This window comes from Solanum stenotomum, chromosome 10 (assembly GCF_019186545.1).
Source record: "Solanum stenotomum isolate F172 chromosome 10, ASM1918654v1, whole genome shotgun sequence".
Lineage (NCBI taxonomy): Eukaryota > Viridiplantae > Streptophyta > Magnoliopsida > Solanales > Solanaceae > Solanum > Solanum stenotomum.
Genome location: NC_064291.1, coordinates 49,837,329 through 49,855,375, shown reverse-complemented (window position 1 = coordinate 49,855,375; position 18,047 = coordinate 49,837,329). Strand labels below are relative to the sequence as shown.

Sequence of the window (18,047 nt, the reverse complement as noted above, 5' to 3'; positions counted from 1 at the left end):
CTTCACTTCCAGCCTTAAGGTTGTGAGTTCAAGTCCCCAAGAAAGCATAATGTGGGATAATTAGCGACAATATAATTGTGTTGGTACTAATAACCTTTTTAGTGACAAAGCATACTATTAACTATACAAAAAAATATACTTTTTACGAGACACAACACTAAATCGTTTAGCGACACACATTTAGTGACGAGTGATTGACGAATTATTTTTCGTCTCACAAAATTTTTAGTGACGAAATATGATTTATAAATGACGAAATTATTTGTCCATGATAATCGAATTTGTTATACTGCTCACAAAGTCCTCTCCACGTTGAGAGGGAAATCGCCGCTCCTACCTTAGGTAGAAATCATGGTTGTAAGTTTTAAATACATTTGAAGAAACCAACATCGTTGGTTGGTTGTTAGTTTGTATAGAAATTTTGGTCCAAGTATTCTTTATAACCTGTTTCATTTGTATTTTTTATTTATTTTTTTGGATCTATAAGCATATTTTTCCATGTATGATGTAACCTGTTATTGTATGTTTATGCAGAATGTTTTTTTTTTTTTTGTTTATTGACTTTCTAATATTCCGCTAGGAAGAAATATGTATGCTTCTTTCCCTCTCCTACAATTTTTGGATCTCATCCATGTCTTCTGCATTTGTGTGACATTTGAAAAATATGCATCATACATGTTTGATTAAGTTCTACTTCTCAATTGAAATCATACTAAGGCTTAGCCTAAACCTAAAGATGATTCCTCATTTGACTTGTTTAGAGTAAAAATTATTATTTGGTTTAAATCTAGAGCTCGAAGGATAAGAAGGAGAAATTTAACTGCTTAGGTAGGGTTTTATCACTGCGATTTGTATTAAAAAACTCTTTTGGGGATCAACTTGAAGGGCAAAGAAAAAATTATAGGATGTTTTCTGTTTTTCAATTGACAGTATAATATTTCTTGTAATATTTTGTAAGAAGAGAATAAATATATATAAATTATTGTATGTTATATAACAACACAAATATTTAAATCTCTTTTATTGATTATAGTTTTGAAAACTTTTTCAATAAAATTAATTGTTACATAAACTATTAAAATATTCTAAAAGTGTTTTAAAATAAAATAAAGATATATGTGCATAATAATTAGTAAGAAATTATCAACAAACTATTACTAAAATTTTAATTAATAGTAACAATAAATACATAATATTTTTTTTTATATTCTACTTAGGGTATTATGTTTCTTCAGTGTTAATCACATGCTTCTTACCATGGCCTTCATCAGATCTGTGTTCTCTTTTATGTATCTATTTCCTTTATCTTCTGCTTGTGCTTTTGGTTCTTCGTTTAATTTTTGCCTCTTGGTCAATTTTTTTTTTTTTTGTGCGTATGTTTTCATAACTGAATTTGGGGTTTTTTTTGTTTCTTTGGAGACCCTCATCTTTTGGACCTATAGCCACTGCTTTTGTGGCTTAGTGGCTTTAGGGTTGAGCTGCCTTGTTGTGAACCAACATCCGATTGTTAACTCAGTTGCTATCTCAATTTTTAAGATAATTTTGGACAAGAACCCTAAAACTTTGATGATAGTCTTGATAGCTATAGCGTTTGATACATGAAAAGTAGAATAAGCTTAGCATTAATCAGGAGGATACATCGACAAGCCTACACGTGAATTAAAAAGATTTCCTGAAATCTCTAAATGCGACAATTTTTCAAGGAAGGGTCATAGATATCATAGGTCTAATTTTTCAAACTCAGTTTCTTGAATTTTAAAGAATTAATTTCCAGGCGACCTAATATAATTCCATAGTTTCTGATGCTAGACAACCTGATAGTAAGTTCAAAATCTCAACATTGTTTAACGTCGCACACCGTAGCTTTAGTCTTCATCACGAAAGAAATAACTTTTCAAATGTAATGTTATCAACAAAGAACAGTTCAAGAAAGATTCAGGCAATTCACAAGCACTTGAACTACAGGAGGACAAATTTTGTAACAATGATTTAAGACATTGTCAACATTTTAACCTTAATAATAAAATTTTAAAGTGAAAAAAATTATTATGTGCATAATTCATTGGTGAAGATCATTCACTAACTTTTTCTTGAATAGTATGCCACTAGGATATGTTTAAAATAGTAACTAGTTACTAGAAATAAAAATTCATGATCACATGAGCAATATATCAAAAATCTCAACATTGTACAACTTTTTCTCAATATATCAACATGTGTCCTACATAAGTGGATATATATAACGCCGAACTTGGAGTCTTACCGTTACACAAGTACATAATAAAGTCAAGACGCACAAACTAGGAGATAAGTAAAAAATGTATTTTATCAATTGAAAACAAATAGTAAAACCTGATGTCGATTCTCTAATGCAATTTCAAGATTTAACATCAGAAGATCAGCCTATACAAATCAGTAACACTAATGATATGATTAACCTGATACCACATTTGTCGCTTTAGGCATAGCAGACCTCTAACGATGGACTACTAGCTCGGTGGTAGAACATGCCCTTGATTATAGTTCAGTGGTAGAACATGCCATTGATAATTGTCCAAATTATGATCTCTCTGCTTTGAGATGGAAAATCTGGTGGATGTTAATTACTAGTTAGGTATATGTCCCTTCATAAAGAGGCTAAACTGGATAAATGCAAATTTAAAAGAATTAGAACAATACGTTTAATTTCTATCAACCTGCATAATCACAAAATTTATAGTTGAAAATAAAATGAATAAATAAATATTTAGATTAATATCTCGCTCTCTTTAATTAAGAAGATTCAAGTTCACTAGGACATATATAACTCTTGATTAGTTTGCTTCATCACACAACAGTCCAACAACATTGTATGACTCAAATTCTGGATAGAAGTTTAGTCAAATGCTCCATCAAAAAGAACACCTCCTAGTTCCTTCTAATAGCCATTTTGCATATTTCCATTTAGTTTCTAACTTACATAATTCTTTAAAAGTATATATGCTCCTAAACTTCCTACCGAGTTAAACTAAAATCAAATAAATTGAAACGAAGTAAATATTTATATTTGAGGTAAACAATGTGGACTTTTTCCCTCCACAAAAACAGACCCAAAAAGGGACCCCTGCTTCCCAAATATCGATCCTAATATTATTAATAAAGCAAAGTAACAAAAGCAATGTTTTATGATGCTAATTATCATTAAAAAGATGGTTTGTAGATTCGCTCATGTTTATAGGTCCAGCAAACAAGAGTTGCAAGTAAATCTCAACGAACAACAATTTCATGAGAAACAAAACTATCATAACATTTGGTATACCATAAAGAGTTGCAAGTGTGCTGAATTACAAAAGTTACGTACACCATAGCTATGCAGTGCACTAAGGTTTAATATTTTATCTATATCATTTACAGTGTCAAGTTTAGACCAACAGTCCAACAAATACAAACAAGAAAATTTAAAGACATTTGAGTTAAATAAAATATTTGTGAATCAAGATCCCAAATGCGCATTAGCCCATTCAAGGTGTATAAAACCAATTAAAGGCATCTAAAATCATTAGGCTACAATAACCTATTACATCAAAGGTGTCCAAAATATGTCATTTATTCACTTCGTATATCATTTTACTTGTATATACAATATTTTTTTTCGACGACATTTGACTTACATGTGCCCACGCCCTGATCTCAACTTTTCAATATTATGTTGCACCAGAGTCCTAAAAGTTTTATGATACTCTTGCAATTGTTGTAGCCATAAACACCAACAATATTACCACATTTATGTGGTATGCTTTTGATACATGAAATATAGAAAGTAAGGTTAGCATTAAATAAAGAGGACACAGAGGACATATCGACAAGTCTAATCAAGAATATTTCCAGAAATCTCTAAATGCTCAAGATACGGGGAATTTCCAAAGTAGGATCATAGATATCATTGGTCTGATTTTTCAAAATCAATTTCTGGAATTTTGAAGAATTAATTTCCTAGCAACCTAAACCTGTAACATCATATAATTTCATAGTTTTTAATGCAGGACAACCTGGTAGTAAATTCGAAATTTCATCATAGTTTAACGTCACACATCCAACTTTAGTCTCTTTAGAAACTTCCACGTTGTGACCGCATCATGAAAAGAAACTTCCAGGCTATGACCACATCATGAAAAAGAAACTTCCACACTTGTGACCGCTTTTGGGAAGCTATATGCACAGCGTGGATATTATATATCAAAATATTTTTTAATCTTGTGGTCTTAAATATATTACGTGGAAGTTAAATTTAGAACTTGATAAAAAAAAAGAAACATTCTTTAATGTTTCGAAACAAACTAAAAGAAAGACACAATATAATTTATTTTTTTATTCAAAAATACTTATAATAATTTTATTATTACTAAAAGAAAAATAGGCCCTCAAATTTGTTGGTATAAGAGGGATGCCTCATTTTTAAAGGCATTGAGCCGCCCATATATATATATATATATATATATATGGCGTCGAACTTAAGAGTTTTGTAGTTACAAGTTACAAACTAATTAATGTGCAAACTGCTAGAAGGAAAATGGGCTACAATCACAGATCTGGTGGAAGAAATTAAGACAATATTGAAAGACATACAACATACATTCCATCATATAATGACGGAGGAAAATCAACTTGCGGACTACTTAGCAAACAAGGCAATAGAGAAAGTTACATGCAGATATGAGGATTTTAATAGTCTTGAACCTGATGGAAGAAGAATACTAAACAGTGATAAAAGTCAGACCCCATACATACAAATATCACCATTAAGGAGGCAATGGGAAGGGGGAGGATTGAGCCACAGCTAAGGTGAGTAAATTTCCGGGAAAGGAAAGGAAAAATGCAGAATTAGAAAACGCTAACAGTCAGGGATTATAAGGAGTAGGATGACCAAATGGGCTGACTTGATTTATGTGTATTGTTTTATTGGATTTGGGTATTAGACCCAAATGAGCTTGTAATTGTTTACTCCTGATTTGATATTAATGAAAGGCCTGCCAAAATTTGCTTAAAAAAATGTCCGTGTATATTTACCTTCTCCAAACTCCGATTCACTTATAGAATTACACAGAATATGATGTTGTGATGGTGGTGAAATAATTGGGGTTAAATGAGGAGCATTGTATCTTTAGTGTTATTAGTTTGGGCTATACATACTTTAGGTTATTTTGTTACCTCTTGCAAATAATTAATAAAAAATAAAAATTATTAGATGATCTAAGCAAATTTTATATTTTTTTCACCCGATCTTAATGATGATAATACTTATTCATATCTAATATTTATACCAAATCAAATATTTTTATCTTAGTAATAAAAATTATTGTAATTGTAGTTTCGATTTGAATATTATAAGTTTCAATTCATAATAAATAACGATTGATAAATTTTAATGCTTCAAATGTCACAACTCAAACAGCTCAAAGACAAAAATAGCCAATTAGTGGATCTTCAATATTACGGAGAACCCTATGAAACAACTAAAAAACGAAAGGTACGTAAATAACAATTTAATAATTTGTCGATTTACTAATATAAGACAAAGTCTTAAAACGGATTTATTAGAGAAAACAAAAACATAGCTATAATGCAAAGACAAAAGACGATGACTTATTTTTTAACTTCTTATGAATTATTATTTGTTTGCTTTGAATTCATCCATAGAAGGATCACATACTTTTGGTTTATTCTTTTTTTTTTTTTGTGACATTTTCTTTATTATCCACAATAAAATGTCTAGCAAAATAAAGTAGGGAAATTTTATAATATAAGGGTATTTCCTTATTTAGTTAAATACAAGAGAATTATCTCAAAAGTGAGACAAATACTCATTTTGGGAATATTACTATAGAATTAACAAGCAGACTCTGTCCCAATCTACGTGACGCTTTAGTTTAGAATTTCAGGAATCAACTTCTTGTTTTTTGATTGTGAATTTAGGACTAGAACCTTTAAGTTTTTGGAAATAAAATTTACATATTTAAATACTACGTAAAAGTAATATAAGTCATATTAATTTATAATTTAAAATATTTAAAAGACATGAAATATGCTATCAATATTTTGTTTGGTAGTCTCTTGGAATCCGAAAGATACCACATAAATTGAAACACAAAAATTAGTTTAATCTACTAGTAAGTCTTGTGTCTGAAAAAAAGGTAAAATAATGTAAATAAAACTTTGTACGTGGAGACAGAGAAATTGGTAATATAATTACATTTTCCAGATATCGAAATCATCGACATCTAATTAAGTACAAGACAAAACTATTTGTAGATATATAAATATACAACATAGATAATTAATCTGTAGTGTAACAAAGCATCAAATTAAAGAAATTAGAAAGCTCTAAATTTTACAATACAATAGAGATGATGAATGCAATTAGTGTTAAATGTGAGAAGTTGAGCCCTGGAAATAGAAGAAGTTTATGTATGGTGGATTATGATATTCCAGTTAATAATAAATGTGTTAAAAGACGACGAAAATCTCCGGTAGCTGCAGTTATAGTGCATGATAACAACAACAATGGCCAAAAATTGGATTCATCAAAAGTTGATCAAAGTAGTAGTATTGTACAAACTCGTACTGTCAAGAGAAGTTCAAGATTCAGAGGTGTTAGTAGGTATTCAATTATCTCGTTTAAAAAATAACGTCTCTTTCCATTTTTGACAACTCTTTAATTCTAACTTTCTACACATTTTGGTACGTTCAACGTATTTGTAGTTTAAGACCTTAAGATTCATAAGTCAGTTTACTTTCTTAAATTCTCTGTGTCGAGTCAAAATCAGACAAACAGACTAACAGAGGAAGTACAATTACATGTTTTTGAAAGCTAAAATTTGATAAACGTATTGGATTTTCAGGCATCGATGGACAGGGCGATACGAGGCTCATTTATGGGATAAGGCTTCATGGAATGTAACTCAGAAAAAGAAGGGAAAACAAGTCTATCTTGGTGAGGCCTAATAACTTGTGCTAAAAAAACTCCAAAATTTCGAGTCATATTTGCAGCTTCTTATTTACGTTATGTACAAAAATGAGCAGGAGCTTACGACGAAGAAGAATCAGCAGCAAGAGCTTATGATTTGGCTGCAATCAAGTATTGGGGCACAACAACTTTCACCAATTTTCCGGTATGTACTAAGCTGTAAGATGAGATGGTCACACACTTCAACTGATCGATTATGCCATTTGATAGAAGCATATTGTTCTAACACTTTCTTAATTTGTAGATATCTGATTATGAGAAAGAAATTGAGATCATGCAAAATATGACAAAGGAAGAACATTTAGCCTCTTTAAGAAGGTACACATTACACTAGAATTTACACCTCAAAATCAAGTAATCTTTTCAATTAACGAAATTTGTTCTGTTTTTTCAACAGAAGAAGCAGTGGTTTTGCCCGCGGAGTATCCAAGTATAGAGGAGTTGCGAGGTAAATTAACACATTATAATCGATCAGACAATGTTATTCGGGTCTTTTAGTACGTATATGCTCATAATTGTAACGAAAAATTCATCGAATTTCATTCAGGCATCATCACAATAATAGATGGGAAGCAAGAATAGGACGAGTTTTTGGTAACAAATATCTATACTTAGGTACTTATAGTAAGTGTTTTTCGCACCCTTTAACTAATTTCTTTCAAAGTTCTGATCAAATCAAGAACACATTCAAATTGGTTCTAACTCGAAACATTTTTTATTATTTGTTTTCAATAGATACTCAAGAAGAGGCAGCTCGAGCTTATGATATTGCAGCAATTGAATACAGGGGAACTAACGCGATGACAAACTTTGACATGAACACATACATTAGATGGTTAAAACCAGATGCCAATTCTGTAATGCAATTTCAAGATTTAGCATCAGAAGATCAGCCTATACAAACTAGTAACACTAATGATATGACTAGCCCGTTACACGACTCTTCATACTCGTTTAACCACAACCATTTCACAACCAACACCAATACTGAAAAACTGTATGCTATACCGCGTAGCCAGGAACCTATTGAAAGAAAAATGCCCTTAAGTTATTGCAGGAAATCATCGTCACCTACTGCTCTAAGCCTTTTGCTTCGATCATCCATGTTTCAAGAGCTCGTTGAGAAGAATTCGAGCACTGATTCTGAAGAGAGTGAAGAGAATAACATGAAGCACGGAGCACAATCGAACAGAGAAAATGAGTATTTGTTTTACACAAATGATAAGAATTGATTTCTCGGATGGTCACTCAACTAACTAACAGGTATTATCTCAAAAAATCGTATTTCTTCCTGAAGAATTCAACATTTTCTTCACAGAACCAGGTTGTACATGAAAACGGTCAATTAACTATTGGGCTGAGAAATAGAACCAGAAGACCTTCACAAAGGTTGATTTGGGATCCAAGCCCAATTAACAACAAGTTTAAAAGGACATATAGCTAAGAAGAAAAGATTGATTTGGGATCCAGGCCCAATAGCAACAAGTTTAAAAGGACATATAGTTAGGAAGAATAGTTTATGCGTAATATGATCATGCTTTGGCAGTATCTCTCATCCGGCTCTAGTTCCTCGTCTCCTTCTTCATTCGATCGTTGTTCCTACTTTCAATATTTCTGTATTTCCGTTTGGGCTTTTGCCTTTTGAGTTGTTGCATTGACCTCGTGAAATTGTAATTGAACTTTAGCCTTATTAATATAGTTGAGAAATTGGTTAGATCAGAGTCATCACTGGATTTGAGTTCATTACGAAATCTTGGAAGTAATATGATTATTTCCGATTACTAAATCGTTTGGCAACTCATCTCTGTCATCATTTTCATATTCTGCATATAGTTTGGATGTGAATGTAGCCACACTAATAACGTTGTATTTACATATATAAAAGTTGTGAGAAATCGTTACGCCACTATCTAAAACTCTGTAAGTTATTACAAACGTTAGAAGACAGTAAAATTGTGTCTATAAGACTTGGTAACATATGAGAAAAACATTACACCCAAGTCTAAAGTTGTCCAGAAGGATAGTTTTCTAAGAGCTACATATATAAATAGACATAAAAGTTAAATGGATGAAGGAACATTTAATCAGCCTTCACATTGTTTGCCTTTTGTTAACTACATATATATCAGTGATGTATTCGACTGATCGCGTAAAGTGATGTATCTGACCGATACATGTATCCAAGTATAGGAGAGAGTATGAATTTTTGTAATTTTTTTAAATGGTAGGAAATTATAAATCATATGATAAAATAAGTTGTGTATTTAGGTAATTTTTCCTATATATATGGACCTATATATACCCAATTAATTTGCCCTTTCTTTTTCACTTATAAAATTGTCATTTAACAAACGTCTCAATTTGTCCAGCAAAATTTTGGACCAGACAAATATGCAAAAGGGATATGATACTAATTTCAACATGAAAGTGACAGGAATTCAATGATATTTATCTTGAGGCATATTAATATAAAAATTTGAAAGCTTATAAATACCAAATGTAATCACATAATATATCTCGTGTTTACACTCATCAGAGACAAGGATCCCAACTTTAATTTTTGGTATTAAATATACAGATAGCTTGACTAATTAATTAATATAGACATATGTGACTAATAAATTTGTACTTCTCCGTCCATCCTCTCAATTAAATGTTTTCTCTCACTTTAGTATCTCAAATATTAACTCCTCCATGAATGACCAAAAATGAAAAAAGAAAAGTTCAATTTGAAATTTGACTTTCAACTTGAGAGTTCAAACTTATGTCTTTCAATAAATACAAATATATTTTCAATATACACTAAGATCACAAACTCGCGATGGACAAATTATGTAGCTAAACTACAAATTTTGTTTTAGCGATGTATTATCATAACTACGAGCAATTTAACAAGAAATTTTGTAGCTAAATTTCATTTTTTTAGGTGATATCTATTACGCTCCCCCATTTCAATTTAGTGAAACATATTTAACTAGACATATAGAATGATTAAAAGAAATTAAAAGTTTTGGAACTTAATCATGATCACAACATGCATGTCATAACATTTGTATGAATAACCAAAAATTTAAAATTTACGATTTTAAAGATGTCATCACATTTGTATGGCTATTAAAACATCTCAAAAAGTAAAATGGAAAGTTCAAGTAAATTATTTCAAATTGTAGAAAGCTTCCTTGTTTCCAAAACAGTCTAAAAAAAACAGTTTTGAGTAACTTTTATATTATGCAAGCTTAGAGTCATTTCTTTCATGTCAAGATAGTAGAAAAGATTCTCTAAATACCAATTAAAAACAAAAAAACTGATTATGAAGAAGACTCTTGAAAAGCAAAAGGCAGAAAAACTATAACCAAAACAAGAATGTATGCAAATTTCGACCAAAATAAAGGATATGTAGCTATAAAACAAGTACTAATTAGTAATTAAACCTTACTACAATTTGTGTCAATTGCAGAAACAACTGCAAATTGTAATTGTTCTGATCAACAACACAAAAAATTAATCACTAGTAGGAGGGAGTAGAGGGACATAAAACAAAAGAAGTCAATACCCGAACCATAGTCTTTTTTTAATTCGTAGAGATAATTTTCTCACCATTCACTAACGATTTTCATTTTCATCTGCCACCTGGTTCGTTCTTGACTTCCCAAATATCATAATCACAACAAAATATTAAAAACACACACACACATAAACAATCATTTCACTGGATTTTCCCACCTACCTAACAACCACTTTCTGATCTTGTCATTTATTTACTAGGGGTCCACCCATGCAAAATGTACAGGCTATTAAAACCTTCATTTGCATGGGACCCACTTCCCTACTATGCCAAAATAGTACTGTAGCAGTCCTACCCCTTACCCTCGCTTCTCATTTTTCACAAATTACTCATAACCTCCCCTTACAAAAAAAAAGTTTTGTTAGAGGGAGGTTTTGGGTAATTAGGAATTTGAGTTTTCGTCCACTTGCTTGGACGACTCTGGTTGTTGTGGTGGTGGTGATGATGATGGTGCAGTTACCTCTGTGTCGGGGTAAAAAGCAACAAGTGCAGCATTGATTTGTTGTACGGTGTTGCATAAATGATGGTTAATAGCAGTGACGCTAGAGAGATTGAGCTTTGCACTTGGGATCGTGCTGGCAAGGACTTGTAATCCAACGGTGAGTAGGCAACCTCCTGAATACTCTTGAACTGACGACAAGTTCTGCCTCTTTTCGGAAGATTGAGATGAATTAGCCTCAGTACTTGAGACGTTGTTGTCACAATTGTTAATATTGGCTTGTCCGTTATTGATTGGTGTTATGACAAACCCTAAGGGAAGAAGAGGGATGCACGATGGATCCTCCCCGTTCATGGCTAGCTGGATCGCGTCCACGTCTACAGTAGTGTAGACCACCAGGCTGCCTGAATCATCCGTGCAACTCTCTTGTAGCATTAGCTCTACACTTTGGGATGAATTGCTAGCCACCTGTAGGAATTTGGTCAATTAATATACATGATCATATGATAAATTATTACTTAGGGATTTTGAAATTTAACAAAAACTTGTAATATGATTAGTAGAAGAGATGAAGTATGTTATAGAGCGCGACATTGCACTAATATTAATTTGATTAGCATAAATGAGTCTCTTCTAAGCCCTTGAGATATTACATATCAGCTTCAGAAGATTCAATTGGATCATTCTTAGCACATATATAATTTCTCAATTTAGTGCATTGACTTACATTAATTCGAAGAAGAGAGATGCAATTCCCTGGATGTGAACCATTTGCAATATGAGCCACTTCATGTAATGAGTTCCCATTTGAAAGTACATCCAACTACAACATTAAACATAGTACAATTCAAATCAACTCAATTTAGGCGAAAAATCGATTATTTTTCTTTAAAAAATGAAAATAATTACCTGAGCTCTTCGACGTTCATCTCTCAAGAGATCAAAGACCTGGAAATGATTATATGGAAGCCAAGAAGTTGAAACCGCGCTAAGAATTAGTCCATTAGGTTGTCCTGGTTCCGTAACTTTTCTAGTAGTGATTCTAACAGTATCATCAGGAGAATCAGAAAGAGCTGTCCATGATTGTCCACAACAAGTACTAATGTTCATACAAAATGTCTTGATCATCCTTTGTGCCAAATTCATCAAGCTCTTTCGCGCTTCTGGAGATGGTATCACTGCGCACAAATTAAAAACAAAACTTATTTCAATAAAAAGGCAAAGAAATAATCAATTTATGATTGATCATATAGATAATCAAGTACCTCCAAGGTCAGATATATTTCTAGCCATAAGACTAGCAAGCCTTTCACATTGTCTTTGCAAGATTGATAACCATCTTTGTGCTCCAAATGCCACTCCACTTGTAACAAAGTGATTAAATATTTGATTCACTGGATTTTCCTCCACCTCAGCATGTTCAACCCATGTAACCTAAATTTTTTAAAAGAAATTAACTTCAATTTTTCATTTTACTTCAATAATTTTCATTTTGGGTCATGGTTGTAACAACTTAATTAGAAATCTAGATTATATTGACAATAGTTGCTAACGATAGTTAAACAGAACGCAAAGAAAGGGGATGAGAGACTTCACAATAGCATAACTCTTCAAACATTTTACTCAGCTAGATAATATTAAATGAATCAGTCTTATTTACCATTTCTGACCCATAGTCTCTTACAGAGTCAGCTTGGTTCACAACAATAATATATCACCATTAATGTGACAATAGCAAGAAGGTAACACAAAGATTAGGGGGTGGATGTATAGTAGAAATCCTTTAATAGTATAATTTATTTTTAGTATATATTCTTTTCCTAAGATAAAACATTAATGAAATAGACAAATAATATGTGAAAATTGCATTATGTTGTTTTTTCAAGTAATGCCAAACTTTCTAGGTTTTAGGGATTCAATCAGCTAAACTCCTTACAAATTTATGTAACATTTAATTATAACTCATAAATTTCAAATTCTGAATTCGTTTCAGACCAGGAAGACTTACCCTGGAGTATCCATTGGGCATGTCTTGAATGATGCATCCAGAAGGCCTTCTCTTGAAATAAGGGAAAGGTGGTGGGAAATTGTTGTGAAGACTATCAAGTGGAAAATCAACAATTGCCCAACTCCCTTCTTCCACATTTTGTTGGCAATAACGCAGGAAATAACATTCTCTTGTTGACACTAAGGGTGTCAAAACTTGCATTTCCATAAACATCTGAAAACAAAACAAACAAAAAATTACTCACTCCGTCCCATTTTATGTGACACCCTTTCCTTTTTAGTCCGTCCAGAAAAAATGTCACCTTAATAATATATACACATGACAAATGATGAAGAGTTTTATTTTTTTTCTTACCAATTGAAGAGAACCACTGGCATGTCCAGAAACTCCTGAAGTTACAACTTGAATTGTTTTGGCTCTAGAAATGATAGATGGAAAAAGCTCTATACATTTATTCTGGAAAAAAATAAAAAAATTAATCCAAATTACTGCCCATTTAACCGCATAAACTTAAAATAGCTGACAAATGTCTAATATAAGTATACTTCATATAGAATATATGTATAACCATGCATAATTAATGTAATCTATGTATATTGGTTCGGAAAGTAAACAATGAATCCGACCAACTATATGTGTAAAGATCCCAAAATAAAATGCTAAAATGATAGTATTATTAGTAACATAGTAAACATAATAACAAATTAGCTAAAACATTTTCTATATTGTCAGTGTATATAACTTACTGTATCCAAGAAGGCATCAACGAGAGTGATACTATTCATAATAACAACAGCGCTGCTACGAGTTGCTTCAATTTTAAGCTCATTGCCATTCTGCTTGACTCCAACAGGCCATGGGAACATTCTAGAATATTCTTCAACATTAAGCACTTCTTTTCCAGAATCATTAGAAGCCCTAATCCAGAGCGGGTCAGAGCTTGTGCACATCTTGACTAATTCATCCATAGATGAAAGAGCGAGTTCCATAGCAAGAGATTTTTCTTCTTCCAAGATCATTGGACCACCGGAGAATTGAGAGTTGTTTTGATCAGGCATGAGTAATGGAACAGGAACCATATCCCCGCAGTTTGGCTGGTCCTCAAATTTACTTGAGAAATTATTAATGGACATATCCAGTTCCAATGATGGTGGAAGAAGTGGATTTGGTGCTCCTAGTCCTTGCATTGGTCCGCGGCCATTGTATTGAGATACAAGGCAACATACTCGCTCAAACTGTACATCAATCCAATGAATATCAGAGTCTGATACGTTGAAACGCAAGTATGATGATGCAAAGAAGTAGTGATCTAATAAATTGTTCCTCTTTTAGGTCATATGACTATATGAATTCTTGGCAAAGTATACGATTTGTCTAGCTAAGCACTATAAATGCGCAAAAAAAAAAAAAACTAATAATATTGTCAGTGTATATAACTTAAATGCAGAAGGAATGCTAGAAAAACAAAATTACCTCTTCTTTGAGACGGGCATTTTCGAGGCGGAGTTGTTGTTCATCATATCCCATTTCTCCAAGCATGGCAGGACCTCCACAAGTAGGGCACATAATACTGCGTAGAGCTGCTTGCAGTCGATAATTCTCATTCTTTAAATTGTCATTCTCAGCTCTAAGTATCACATTATCTGATCGGTCTTGTTGAGCCTACATCATTAAACAATAATTAATTATTGATTAGCACTACGATGAATCTTATCCCTAAACTTTATAAAGGCACATTTTAAAGTTTAGATGCGAATTCAATATTTAGAATCAATTAGTTCAAAATGAGCATGATATTATTACATATATGTACACATTTTTAACGGGTTTTCACAGTAAAAAAATAGAAGAATTAATTTAAATAGCTCCAGATGTATAATATATGTATGATATGTGTATAACCATGTATCTTAATGTATGTATATTAGCTAGGAAGAGTAAATAATAGGTTCACCAGACTATTTATGTAAAGATTCCAAATATATGAGGTAGCTATGAAATTAATTCAGTTGCTAATTTATAGCTAAATAATATAAAATTAGCGGATTTGTGAAGCTATCCACCACTAATTTCTCTCTTCTTCTTATATATACATAATTTGGCAAAAAAAAATGTGTCTAGTTAAACCCATAGAATTGCTCTAGATCTAATTTTAACATCATTCATAATTAATTTAATACTTAGATAAATACAATACTTCTTCAGTCCACTTTTATTTGTCCGCTATATTAAAAACAGAAGTCCATTTTTACTTATTCTATTTGAAAACCATGAGATAATTTATCTTTTCCCAATGTCTTAAGTAAAAATACCATCCGATTTATCACTCTTAAGAGTTGTATCAAATCAATACTGAACAAGTAAAAATATACATGGTAAAAAGTCTCTCTTTCACATTTTTCATGTCCATAACCCTAAATGGGGTGCATTAAAGATAGTGTCTCCTCATGGAAGCTCAATGTTGCAGAGAAAAAAGGGGGTTGACTGCACACTCAACAACTAGGGCCAGGCGCATATTAATGGAAGGCAATGGCCATAGAATTGAAAATGAAAGCAACCCCCATAGTAAATGTAGTCACTCTCTCTACAGCTTTCATAATATTAGTGATGTTTGGACTTTGCCAAAATTTAACCTATGTAAATAACACACACAACTTATGGAAAATTGTGCATCCCCCCCACCCCCCCATGCACGAAAATTAAAAGTTTAATTTTAACAGCTGGAATGACAAGAAAAAAAAAGAACATTTATGTGTGGTTTTCCTCTTTGCCGCGTCAACATATATATACTGACAGTGTAAATAAGTAAATCGGGTTGTGGGGTGGTAGGGATGCTAACATGCGCACCTTCATTTGAGTTCTTCGATTTTGAAACCAGAATTTGACTTGACGTGGTTTAAGGCCAAGGTCTTGGCTTAATTTAAGCCTTTGCTTGTCATCTGGATGTGGACATTCCTTAAATAACCTAAAATTTCACATCATGAAGAGTATAATTCCACAAGTAAAGTCTCAGATAATTGTTAATTACTTAATCAAGATCTTGAAAATCAAACATAAATTTTTTTTTGCTAACTTACGCTTCCATTTCTTGGATCTGACGAACAGTGTGTCTATGATAACGTTTCTTCTTTCCCGCTTGTTGTTGCTGTTGTTGTTGTTCGGGTTCGAGTTCATTTCCAGACATTCCTTCAATATGTTCACTTCCTGAACCACTATCCATTTCTTCCTTGCTTTTGAATAATCCATTTTCTTCCTTCTAAAGAAAAATTTTAAAAAAATATAAAAAAACATGCATGCAAATTAAGGATAAATTAAATATAGAAAAAAAAATACTTACTGGAATGATATTAGGAGAAAAAATGTTGAAAGGCAAGTTATTTCCTCCCATATTCATGAAGTTAAAATTAGGGTTTTGGATCGAGGAAGAGTAGAGTGTATCGGAAGAAACATTATTATTATTATTTCCTCCCATCCCCATGGATGAAAATAGTTGACAATCACCAAACATCTTTTTCACTTTGAATTTTCAAAAAAAAAAGTAGAAATTTTTTTGTAATTTTTTCAGACTAGGGTTAGGTTATATGTCTTCCTCTCCCAAGTCAAACCTGCCAAAAAAAGTAGGAAAAAAAAAGTTAGAACAAACAAAACCATATATCACACATGAAATATAAAGAAAAGTTTATTAAACTCACCATTGAAGCTAAAGAGAGTAAAAATCCATTAGATCACAAAATAAACAAAGATAGAAAGGAGTTATTTTTTTTACATATAAAGTTAGACAAGAAGACTACTAAATTATAAAAGTATTTGACTCCACACTTGAAAAAAGATAGAGGAAGGGTCAGCTAGTTCTATAGTATTCAAAAATCCCCCATTAAAGCACAAACCAAAGTATTAAATTCCCAATACCAAAAAATATTAAAAGCAAAAAATGTTGTTAGAGAGAATTGAATACACAAAAATTAATTAATTTCCTATGTAATTAATGAAATGTATGAGTGAAGAAGAAAAATAAATAAATAAATATTACAAATAATAATAAATTGTTAGTACCTTTCTTCTTCTTCTCTTCTCCCCCAAAACTCTTTCTAGTTTTCTTCTCTTTTCAGTCAATGTATAGTAAAAATTTATTTAATTTATTTAAAAATAAAATAAAATTAAGGGGAGGGGGGTAGGGGGTGTTAGGGGAGTGTGGTGAGGGGGTTAAATGCGAGCATTAACTAGGGGGGTTGAAAAAAAGAAAGAAACAGATCCAACGCCTATTGATCTGTGAGTCAGCTAGAAAAAGTCTACATGTGGCATGTTTTAATTGGATAAAGAACCGTTTCAGCTAAAAAAAGTCAAACCTTTTTCGCAGAGTTGAAACGCTTCGGGTCAGTATACGCGCGCGTGGGTGATACCGTCCTGGTTTTAGTTTTTTTTTTAAAAAAAAAATAGAATTTAATTGAGTATATTGGTCAACATAATTTTTAGATTAAATTAATCGATAGGTCTTAGGCAGAATTTAATTGATTGTTACATGCTTAAATCTCATTATAAAATGTAGTACAAGAGAAATAGTACCTTAAAAATATATGTTATATATATATATATATATGTCGTGTGTTACTCCCTCGTTTTTAGTTGTTATGTTGTGCTTTTCAAAAGTCAATTTCACTAATTAAAATTAAATTAGATTAGATTAATTTGATATTTTTAAACTAAAATTGAGATATTCAAAAATTTTACCAAAAGTAATATAAATTGTAGTAATTATTTGCATGTGAATATAATGAAAATACATCGTGAAATATTTAGTCAAAATTCTTACCGTTTGACTCTAAAAAAGAAATTATAACAACTAAAAAAGAACAGAAGGAATAGTAACATTAATATGGTTTGTAGTGAAATTCATTCGTTCTAAAAAAAAATGAGGGAGTACAAACTACAAACTATACTTTGGTGAAATCATGGTATATAATTATATTAATTATATTTCAAAATTCAAGAAATAAATGATAAAAACAATAACATACAACAAGTTGGAGAGAGT

The 18,047-nt window shown here is 31.7% G+C and overlaps 2 protein-coding genes across 3 annotated transcripts; one reads left to right on the top strand and one right to left on the bottom strand.

The window, feature by feature from the left end:
- Window positions 1-6,383: 6,383 nt before the first annotated feature.
- LOC125843119 (AP2-like ethylene-responsive transcription factor At1g79700) lies at window positions 6,384-8,235 on the top strand. The gene is made up of 7 exons (XM_049522344.1): window positions 6,384-6,637; window positions 6,879-6,970; window positions 7,060-7,148; window positions 7,248-7,321; window positions 7,401-7,451; window positions 7,551-7,597; window positions 7,739-8,235. The coding sequence occupies exons 1-7, from the start codon at window positions 6,384-6,386 to the stop codon at window positions 8,233-8,235; spliced, it is 1,104 nt and encodes a 367-aa protein (XP_049378301.1).
- A 2,180-nt stretch (window positions 8,236-10,415) lies between these two features.
- On the bottom strand, window positions 10,416-16,841 carry LOC125842111 (homeobox-leucine zipper protein HDG5). Of its 2 annotated transcripts, none has more exons than XM_049521316.1 (12): window positions 16,708-16,841; window positions 16,353-16,620; window positions 16,093-16,271; window positions 15,863-15,980; window positions 14,489-14,677; window positions 13,762-14,250; window positions 13,370-13,471; window positions 13,016-13,228; window positions 12,273-12,441; window positions 11,917-12,185; window positions 11,735-11,830; window positions 10,416-11,475 (listed from the first exon to the last, which is right to left on the bottom strand). In XM_049521316.1, the coding sequence occupies exons 2-12, from the start codon at window positions 16,521-16,523 to the stop codon at window positions 10,951-10,953; spliced, it is 2,520 nt and encodes an 839-aa protein (XP_049377273.1). In that variant the 5' UTR covers window positions 16,524-16,620; window positions 16,708-16,841; the 3' UTR covers window positions 10,416-10,950. The 2 variants fall into 2 exon arrangements, with proteins under 2 accessions (XP_049377273.1, XP_049377274.1); XM_049521317.1 differs by having other exon boundaries at window positions 10,417-11,475; window positions 16,093-16,268.
- Window positions 16,842-18,047: the final 1,206 nt, after the last annotated feature.

What these genes read in the sequence shown, in the direction of transcription:
- LOC125842111 (XM_049521316.1), bottom strand. Translation starts at nt 16,523, where the DNA reads ATGTTTGGTGATTGTCAACTATTTTCATCCATGGGGATGGGAGGAAAT. An exon ending in CAGATCCAAGAAATGGAAGC is followed by an intron (nt 15,981 to 16,092) that starts GTAAGTTAGCAA and finishes GTGAAATTTTAG; the next exon opens with GTTATTTAAGGAATGTCCAC. An exon ending in TCTCTCTTCTTCGAATTAAT is followed by an intron (nt 11,476 to 11,734) that starts GTAAGTCAATGC and finishes AAATTCCTACAG; the next exon opens with GTGGCTAGCAATTCATCCCA.
- LOC125843119 (XM_049522344.1), top strand. Translation starts at nt 6,384, where the DNA reads ATGATGAATGCAATTAGTGTTAAATGTGAGAAGTTGAGCCCTGGAAAT. An exon ending in CAACTTTCACCAATTTTCCG is followed by an intron (nt 7,149 to 7,247) that starts GTATGTACTAAG and finishes CTTAATTTGTAG; the next exon opens with ATATCTGATTATGAGAAAGA. An exon ending in AAGTATAGAGGAGTTGCGAG is followed by an intron (nt 7,452 to 7,550) that starts GTAAATTAACAC and finishes AATTTCATTCAG; the next exon opens with GCATCATCACAATAATAGAT.